Raw genomic sequence first — 10179 nt, 5'->3', positions numbered from 1 at the left:
TGATTTACAAAGTCTCAAAATGAATTTAAACAGTAAACATATATGAAAGCATGGAAAATCTAAAATAAGGTTTTTGTATATATTGAATAATAAATTACAATTCTAAAAATAAAGAAAGGAAAGCAGTAACCATTCTGACTCAAGTAGAGAATCTTTCATAGCATCTTTCTTTGAGGGAACAGCACTGATAATAGCTGTAGTTCTTGGCTTGACAATTTTCAGTAGCATTGAATACTTTCCAGGAACAGAAAAATAAACTGATAAATACCTCACCCAACCCCAATAGTGACAGCAATTTGACTTTTTTTTTCCTTTTATTTTCTTAATGGCTAAGAGAAAACCTATCCAACCCACCCATCGATATGAGCATGTGTATATATGTGTGTTTAGGATGCCCTTCTCGGAAAGTCTGTATTGAAATTAGAAAAAGAAGATAGCATAAAGGTGTTTGTTTGCCAATGACCAGATTGGTTGGTTCTTTAATTGATCCTACCTATCATTTCTTCTGCATTAATTCAGAGAATCCCAATATACCACACTCCCCAACTTCCCCCACCAAAACACTCTAGGGGGAAGAAGCTACCCTATGGTGTCCATGGATGGATTTTTCCCTTGTGCTTCTAACAGTGTCAGGGCTCTGGGTTGTGGTGCAGCACCAAGTCTGTTGGGTTGGCCAGGTGAAGGCTGTAGTCCTCCAGTGCCAAGGCAGACCTCATTTGTCCTGTCTGTATGCAAACACCAAGATGATGACCCTGAGAAGTCCTTAGGGTGTAGATGAATCCCTGTGTGTAATGTGGATAAACTAGCAGATGTTTTTATTGTGGATTTTCTTTTTTTGTCTTATACAGTTCTCTCTTGCTCTCCAGAATCTCCTATTTCTTTGGCTTGGAGTTGCCAAAGGTGACAAAGACCACTCCTGGCTCCTGAAAACTGCCATTGGTGTGGAAGTCTTCGCCTGGACTCTTCAGGTACCTCCGAAACACAGGTGAGGCAGAAACCTCATATTGGGGATGAGACACTGCATTGCATGTGGAAGATGTTTGTGTCTCAGATTGCTTGGTGACTGTGGTGGATGAAGTGATGATTTTGTTTCCAAACTGGTCCATTTCCTCATACTGCTCCATGACAGTTCGGGTGGCTCCATAGAGCTTGGACCCATCGGGCCCTGTCTGGAGCTCCAGGATGCTTTTCTGCCTTCGTGGATTTTGCGGGCTGGGGACATTCAGGGAGCAGTAGTCTGAAAAGCCTGCTTTCATCCCACAGTGGCAGCTGCCTTTGGAGGTGTCCAGAGGGCACCTCTCTTTCTCACTGATCTGATGGTTGGCATTGCCAAGAGTGTGCTGCTTCACTGAGCTTAGCCCAGCTTTTGTTTGCATGGGTTCTGGTCTCTTCTCAAAGGGGGTCATGTCATGCCCAGCAGAACCTGCTGATGGATGGTTAAAGGAGCTAAAGCTGTCCTGAGCAAAAGCGTCCTTCTTTCCTGGAGTGTCAAGACAGTCTGGTGAAGTGACATCCCAGGGAGAGTGTGCTGTCTTCGGTGATTCTGCTGTTTTCCTGGCAGCAGACTCAATGGAGATGTAGGAAGGTGAGGAAGGAGAGCTGACGCGAGATTGAATGAGGCGGGGGACCTCAAGCTCTGCCTTGGTTACTTCGGTCTTTTCTGCCACCTTTGCACCCCCCACAGGTGCTGCCTCCCCTGTCTCCAGTGTGGTTCCCTCCTGCTTGGCTTTGCTTGAGACAATACTGATTTTACGGATATTGCTGCTGCTCACAGAGCTTTGGGTGTTCCCCAGAGACTCCTTGAATAGCCCTGAGAGCCCAGCGATGTCTGACTCAGACTTGAGACTAGAGACAGAATAAAGGGCTTTCCTGATGGCTTCCTCGATGTCCAGGAGCCGGGCAAGTGTCTGCTCCTTCAGGTGGATGATCTCAGCACTTGCTCGCTCCAGGTCCTCGAAAACTAGCTCCACTGAGGAGACACTGTCAGTGTCCTCCTTTCCCAGTGTCTCGGCCCTATCCTGTTGCTTGGCCTGGTGGTCCTTCTGACGAACAACCCAGTCAGGGACCTTCTCAAAGAAGCTCTTCAGAGCTTTCACATCCACTTTGCTTGTCTCCTCCTCAAACTCCTTCACCCGCGTCAATATCTCTTGCAGCTCCTCCTGTCTCCTGAGGTTCTCAAAGATCTCCATAGCTTCCTTGACATTGCCTTTCATGATCTCCTCTTTGTGTACTGACAGCCTCTTCCGACGCTCATCTTCTGTTTCTCTCTTAGGTTTTTCTCTCATAACAACTGCTGGCTTCTCCTGGCCAGGTGTCTCTGCCTCTCCATGAGAACATTTCAATTGCCCACTACTCCCCTGCTGTTGCTTCTCAAAGTTCATTGGCTGTTGATGGAATGTCATTGAATGGCACATTTGCCTCCTCTCATTCACCTGCTGCATGACTCTCTGACTGTCCCATGATCCATAAGAATTAGACACACTTTCCCTTTCCACCTTGGATGAAGCATTTTGTGCAACGTCATCTCCTCTCTTTGGAGGAATGGTGTGGCCCACAGAGGAGGTGCTTGGCTCAGTCTGTTCTGGCACATTAAGTGTCTGTGCTCCACCAGGACAGGTTGGATGTGATACCGAAGAGCATCCATTCTTGTCTTGGCACAGCTCTATATGCCTCTGAACCACCTCACCTGGGCATCGCCTTGGAGCTGCTGCTTTCCCACTTATCATTCCCTGCTCAACTTCAAAAGTAACCACTCCATTTTTTATTGGCTTCAAAGTCTTAGTACTGTCTGATTCCACCTTTCCTTGTCCTCCTTTGCTTGCCTTGTACCTTTCCTCTGCCATTTGAAGAGGGGTTTTGGCAGTGTTTCTTGGCAGCTTTCTCTCAGGGCTCATACCCGGAACTGTGACAGGCTTGTCCACAGATGTCTCCAAGGTGCAGCATTTTGCCTGAACCTCCCCATGGCCTGATTGTTCACATACTTCCATGCAGCTTAATCCCAGCTCTGTGGGGGGAGGCTTTGGCTTGCTGATCTCCCTAAGGCCTGGAGGTTTTGGAGGTAGGGGTGGAGGGATGGGTTTGGTTGATCTGCTTGTGCTGTTATTTGCAGAGGCAGAATATGCCTCGTGTAAGAGATGCTCAGGTTTTGGAGGGGGAACGGGTTTTTTCCTCGGTGGGGCAGTAATTTCTGGTTTTGGAGAAGTCCTGGGCTTCTCTGCAGGACTCTGATCACTGGGTTTGCAGGACAGAGAAGGAAGGGCAGGAAGAGGGGTCTGGAGTGGTGCAGAACATCCTGGGGCTTCATCTTTGCTGGTTGGTAATGGAAGGGCACCTTCTCTTGTTGCTTTAGTTGAGGGTGGGCAATGCTCTGCTTTCATCACAGCAACTGAGGGAGGAGGAGGAAAGTCATTATCAGCCTGCGACCCTGAAGCCACTACAGCTGTCTGGTTACTAACGACTTGAGTCTCATTTTTCTTTTTACACACAGAATAGGACTGCCCTGCATTTCTGTATATCATAGCGGCTTTAAAATCCCCTCTGGAGACATTAACGTTAGACTTTTCCAGCGACTGAAGTGTGGCTTTTAAGTTACCTCGGACAACGTCCTCCTTTTCTACCAGGCGCTGTTCTGTGGCGGCACTTTGCAGTGCTCTGATAGCTGTCTGTACATCCCCTCTGATAATAACATCGCTTTCTTCTTGCACTGATTGCTCTTTGTAATCAGACTCAACAAAAGGGTTTATATAGGTTTTCATGGGTGTGGCAGTATAAAGGCCATCCTTAATGCTAAAATCTCTACTAGGCACAACTTGGCTTTCCTGGCTCAATAGTTGTCCTCCCTGTACTTCCTCTGAAGCACTGACCTTTTTGTGTGATGTTATGGTCTTCTGAGACATGCTTGTGTGGGTCTTGGATGCCTCCTGGACTCTAGAGGTGGTGGTCCTGATGGCAGTGCTGGTGCTCTCCTGTGTGGCGGATGCAGAGTCTTGTTGACGTACGGTTGATTGAAGGGTCACTGTCCCCTGTGTGCTGGCTGCCTGCTGCCTGCAGGCCATGTGGACTTCCTCTCTGTTCCTCTGTAGCTTGCTCTGGACATGGTGTTGAATGTTTTTTGCTTCTGCTGTTGCTAGCCTCAGGCTTTGCATTGCAGTCTGAAGATCACTCCCAAGAGCCTTTTCTTCTGGCTGCATCTGGCTGGCTTCCCCAGTCACCAAACTCTGCTGTTTCCTAGCCATTTCTCCCCTCTGAGCAGTCACTTGGGTCGGAAATTTGCCTTGCATCATAGCTTTGGGTTCCTTCAAACTGGCAGTGCTGGCTGCTTCTTTCTCTGCCTTCTTGCTGACATCTGCAACCCTTTGAATTGACTTTGTAGTCACTTTAAGCCCTCCCGACAGAATTTCTTCCTTTCCCATCACTGTGGGCAGGGGCTTCCCAAGACATTGCACTGTGGTGCCTGTCACACCTCCTGCATGCACAGCCTCTCTCTCTAATCCACCCTCTTTGCCCGTGCTTTCACATGTGAATACTTTTTTTGCTCCCTCCATAGCCCCTGGCTCACTCTCTGTAACTACTTTCTCTATTTGTTCTTTATTTGGTAAGATATGCATCTTAGCCCCCTGCACAACCTGTGGGGCACTCTCACCTGCCCCCTGCTCTGCTTGGGAAGAGATGAGGGACTGTATCTCTGATTCCTGCTGGAGATTCTTCAGATAGTTTAGATCTCCCTTCTCAATGCAGCTTGCAAAAAGCTGGACATTTCCCCTCTCATTGTCCTCACGCTTAACGGTTGCTGTTGTTTTCTGCTCCTGAGAAGAAGCCAACAGGTTCCCTATTGTTGACTTCACATCCCCCTTGACAACTTTCTGCTGGACAGAATGGAACAGAAGGGAATAGAGAGTCATCTTCACTGATCCTGATTTTGTCTCTTGTAAGACCATCCCCTTTTTGATGGAAGCATCTTGACTGAGGAGACCCTGTAAAGCCTTAGCTACATTTCCACTCAAGTCCTCTTTGCCTTTAACAGCTTCACTCTGGTCCAGTAGCTGCAACGGGCTTACTTTGATCTTGCCCTCTCTATCTTCCTCCACCAGCACACTCTGTGCTTCCACATTGGTTCTGTGCAGGAGCTGAAGCATGATCCTTTGCAGATGGCCTCCCACAACCTCCTCTTTCAGGATATCTGGAGCACCTGGGCTGCTGAGCTGGTACTTCACCATCTTCACACTCTCCATATCGTTGGCTTCAATGAGGATCCCATCATGCTGAATAGCCTGGCAAGTGCAAAGCATCTCTAAAGTCTCTTTCATGGTTCTTTCTTTCAGTTCTGTTTCTGTATTACCTTCAGAAGCACTAAATTTATCCAAGGGTGTGCTCTCGAAGAGCCACGTTGTACTTTTCACATCTGCGCGAGGGATCACTTCTTGGGCCCCAGCACTGGCTGTCACTTCTGGGTCCTTAAGGGTGTCCATTGGCTGGGTTTCAAACAACCAGGTGCAGCGTTTTACATCCCCTTTCTGGCTGTCCTCTCTCTGCACTGTACTGATAGATGAGCTTCTCTCTGCATCCCCATACAGGGAGTCCACAGGCTGGTTTTCAAAAAGCCAAGTGGATGTCCTCACATCACCCCGCTGAACATCACTGACACTGACCATCCTCACATATTTCTTCTGGCCCACTTGCTGGGACTCGAAGAGCTTCTTATTGGACTGAACATCTCCCTTCTGCACATCATCTACTGTTCTGGGCACAGACATCTTTCCCCCTGAGAAGGAGTCGAGAGGCTCTGTCTCAAACCTCCACCGGGCAGCCTGGACATCTCCTTTCTTGATGTCCTCTTGGGTGACAGCCCTAATCACAAACACCTCTTCTTCCTTCTTGATCTGATCCAGAGGCTTAGTTTCAAACAACCACCGTGCACCTTTCATATCACCTTTCATGATTTCTTCTTTCTGCACTGAGGTGACCTCATGGTATCCCCCTTCTTTGTCCTGGATAGCATATAAGGGTTGGCTTTCAAAGAGCATTGTGCAGGACTTGACATTGGCTTTGCTCATGGTGTCTTTTTGGATCTTCTGGAGCTCTGTCTCATCCACTTTGTCATGGATTTGGCCAAGGGAATAGGTCTCAAATACGAACCTTTTGCCCCCAACATCTCCCCCCTTGATATTCTTCTCTGGAGGGATTTCCTGGATGCCCTCAGAGCTGTCCTTCAGGGAGTCCATGGGGTAGTTCTCAAAGAGCCAAGTGAACTTGTGCACAGATCCAGCTTCAATTGTCCCATCATCCTTCTGGGATGTTGGTTTGGTGGCTGTATCCAAGGGCTTAGCTTCAAAGAACTCCTTCACTCTGGACACTTCCCCAGACTGTATCTCCACACGACTGGAGTACCGCATATTTTTCTTTTGGTCAGCTTCACTGATAACACTGCTGCCCAAGGGTTCGGTTTCAAATAGGTGCCGGACAGTTTTGACATCAACTCCCTGTAATTCATCCTGACTGTATGCCTTACTGACTTGTAAATACTGCTCTTCCTGGCCTTTCAGGGAGTCCAGGGGCCGAGTCTCAAACATCCATGTGTATGACTTCACATCAGCTTGGGGCACAATGCCATCCTCTTCCTGCTTCTTTTCAGCCTTCTCATACAGGGTTTGGATGGGCTGGGTCTCAAAAAGCCACCTGCAGGTCTTCACATCCCCCCGCTGGGAGATCTCCCGCTTCACCAAGGGATGCTCCTCACCTTGCATGGCTTGGTGATGAATGACGTCCATGGGCTGAGTTTCAAAGAGCCACTTGGCTGTTCTGACATCACCAGCCACCACCTCTTGCTTTGTGATCCCCCGTATTATATCCACTTTCTTGGTGCTTTCATCAAACTGGTCCAGGGGCCTGGTTTCAAACATCCATTTGTAGTTCTTGACATCACCACTGATGATTTGCTCTCTGCTTACAGAGGTGACTTCATGGAAATTGCCAAAGCTATCCTTGATGGCATACAGAGGTGTTGTCTCAAACAAGATTTGGTTGGCTTTGACATTGCCAGCTGGAATCTTCTCCTCTTCTTTGGTGACAGGCTCAGCATCAGCCTGCTTAATGCTGTCTAAGGGGAGAGTCTCAAACAGGGTCTTGAAAGACTTCACATCCCCTTTCACTACCTCTTCCATGCTGGTGGCAGGAATTTCTTCCTCAAATGCCTTGGAGATGCTGCCAAATGGGCAGGTCTCAAAGACATGTTTTCTTTGCTTCACATCTCCCTTCTCCTCTGCTGAAAGCTCTACTTTCTTTAACCGTCCCACCTCAAAATTGTCTTTCAGGGTTTCCATTGGCTGGGTTTCAAATAGCCAGAGTGTAGATTTCACATCACCTCCAATGACTTGCTCTTTGGCTACAATGCTTTCTGAAGCTTCTCCTTTCAGAGAATCAAGAGTCTGGGTCTCAAAGAGCATTCGCTGCTTACTGACATCTGCCCCTGTGACAAAATCTGTTGAAGCCTTGAAATCCTGTTCTTCAACTGTGATTTCTCTGATGGCATCCAGAGGCTGAGTTTCAAATATCCACCTTGCTCCACTAACATCTGGCCTTCCAATTTCTTCCAGTGAAATCCCACGGATTATTTTAACTTTCGAAGTGTCCTTGTTGATGGTATCCAGGGGCTGAGTCTCAAACAGCCAGCGAGCCGTTCTGACTGCATTGCTCTGAATTTCTTCTCGGCAGACGGACTTGATTTCATGAATGTTCCCAGTCTTGTCTCTGATGGCACAGAGGGGCTCTGTTTGGAAGAGCCTGATAGTCTTCTTAACATCACCTTTTAGCTCCTGGATTTCTGACTTGAGTTGCAGGATGCTCTTCTCCTCCACTGAGCAGCAGCGTCCTATAGCATCCAAGGACTGTGCTTCAAAGAGCTGTCTGGCACCTTTCACGTCACCTCCCTGGACGGGCTCCTTGAGAACCGCCTCCTGCATTTCAGTTTCATCTGAATAGAGTTTGTTTAATGAGTCTAGTGGTTGGGTTTCAAACAGCCACCGGGCAGTATGCACATCCCCTCTGGCAAGGTCTGTTTCCAATACCTTCGTTGGTGTTGACAGACTGTCCCCATTGATTGACTGGCTTTCAAACCTCAGGGAAGTACTTTTCACATCCCCACCAGGAATGATCTCTTCTTCTGTCAGCTTCTTTGTGGCTTGATGGTCCCCAATGGAGTCAAGTGCCCAGTTCTCAAAGATCCAGCGCATGGACTGAACCTCTCCTGGAAGAACTTTGTCCAGGTTCACAGATGCCTGTGCATTGGGATCTTCAGTATTAAGCATTTCTGCCAGGTCCTCAGTCACAGCTTCTTCCAAGTTCTTCCTGAGCTCAGGATGCATGTGTCTGTAGAGCCTCTTTAGCTCATTCACTTGACGCTGCTGGTAGAACTTGGAGAAGGCTTGCTTTGGAGGAGGCACAGGGAGTGGGTTGGGATCCTGGTTCCCCGGAACGATGACCTGGACTGAGCCAGGGGCAGGAGGGGGAGGTAAGTCATCTTCCATTTTCTTGATGGCAACTTTAGATGATTTCTGAGCCTCTGCCATCTTTAGGGAAACAGTTTTAAATGTCAGCATCATCTCTTACCCCCCAACCCCATGGCCATTAGTAGTGAGAACGGCAAAGGAAAAAGCCATCCAAACAAGGGAAATCCATGCACCTACTGAGCTCCATACCTTTGGTTCAGTAGCACACAGCACTCCAAAGCATCACACCACTGCACACGCTCCAGGCTTGGTGTTAGCTCTGGTTCCACAGCAACGCGCTCTAAAGCGAGGTCTTTAATCCAGGCATGTGTGGTGGTTAGTCTACAGTCCCCAGAATTCGGTCCAGCTACAGCGTAAGAGAGATGCCCGATTTGGACTGTGTCAGCAAGAGAGAGTGACCACAAGAATAACATGAAGAAGGCTTTCTTTGAGTACCGAGCTAAAATTCTCCCTCCTGCTCCCAAATGTCCAGGGCAGTGTGAGGACCTGCAGAGAGTCTGGGAACATAGGATATGGGTGCAGGAGAAAGCCAAGGAGCTCGTTATGAAGAGGTCTCAAGAAGAAAATGGGGAGAGGAAACCAAACCAAAGTGTCAAACTGAGATGATGAGGATGATTGATAGCCTATTTTTGGGTAGGCAGCTGGCATGGTGGGCTTTTGGTAGCACCATGGGCTGCCCACTGCACAGGAGTGAGGGCCTGGGGAAGGACATTTGTCTGACTGATGATTTCTTCTGTTGGACTCACACCAGAGGTTGGGGTAACACCCATAGCTGAGGGCCAGCAAAATTAGACCTGTTTAGACTCAGTCAGCCGGAGCTCAGCTCAAATTCATAGTGGCATTGGTACAGAAGTGAACAGAGGGTACCGTAACAATGGGGTGGACTGTGGTTGTTTAGCCTACCTTTGAGCCTCACTTTCTGCATTTTTTTCTCCTTAGCTTGGGAAACTTGGGCACCGAACGCTGAATTGAATACCTGCAATGTGTGCTGGCTTGGCATTTAACCAAAGGGAAGGTAGCTGGGGCCTGTAATCATTATCTAAAAGAGACTGTAATCCTGGTGGCTTCTCTTTCAGTAAACAGATCTGCTGACCCTTGGCATGCCTTTGGAGTTACGTCTGTAGAGTTATGCCTGGAATATTATTAGTTGTTGCTCAAAGCAATGGCACACAGTGTTATTTCACTCTGTTACACACAGATTTTTCTGGCTAAAAATAAGTATTGAACATTAGTAAAAAGAAAAAAAAAAAAGCAGAATACCAAAATCAGCATATTTTGCAGCAAGTGTAAAATGCAAATCTTTCACATGAGCCAACATACTTTGAAAGCACTTTTAAAAATAAGGAGGTTTTTTGAATCTGTGAAGAATTTCTGAATGTGGGGAAGGGCAATTGAGCAGCTGATAGCTATATTCAGTATGAAAGCGCTCCTCATTGCCTTGTGTGGGTATTTAAATCACATTCCACCACAGTCCACAAATATTTGGTTAGATAACGGTGCTTATCTTTAACATTTCTTACCTTGCTTTTTTTCTGGCTGTGGGGAGAGCGAATGGAGTTGTCCTTCACAGTACTCTGGGAAAGACACAAGGAGAAATGACATCAAACAGCACAGGAAGACAAGCTGTTATCTGTATATATATGTATCTGCTACAGAGACCTGAAAACCGTTGCAG

The 10179-nt window shown here is 47.6% G+C and overlaps 1 protein-coding gene across 7 annotated transcripts in view; it reads right to left on the bottom strand.

Moving 5' to 3' along the window:
- Positions 1–307: 307 nt before the first annotated feature.
- Positions 308–10179, bottom strand: part of XIRP1 (xin actin binding repeat containing 1) — a 33515-nt gene continuing 23643 nt past the window's right edge. For 5 of the 7 annotated variants that reach the window (XM_075746733.1, XM_075746732.1, XM_075746735.1 and 2 more), the window contains 2 exons: positions 10025–10078; positions 308–8564 (listed from right to left, as the gene is read on the bottom strand). In XM_075746733.1, coding sequence (XP_075602848.1) covers positions 873–8564; positions 10025–10078 — 7746 coding nt within the window. In that variant the 3' untranslated portion in view covers positions 308–872. Of the gene's footprint in view, positions 8565–8693; positions 8791–10024; positions 10079–10179 lie in introns of those variants that run through there. The other 2 variants (XM_075746736.1, XM_075746737.1) reach the window with 2 other exon arrangements.

Source organism: Balearica regulorum, chromosome 2 (assembly GCF_011004875.1).
Source record: "Balearica regulorum gibbericeps isolate bBalReg1 chromosome 2, bBalReg1.pri, whole genome shotgun sequence".
NCBI lineage: Eukaryota > Metazoa > Chordata > Aves > Gruiformes > Gruidae > Balearica > Balearica regulorum.
The sequence above is the reverse complement of the archived record's forward strand: the minus strand, read 5'-3'. Positions and strand labels throughout refer to the sequence as shown.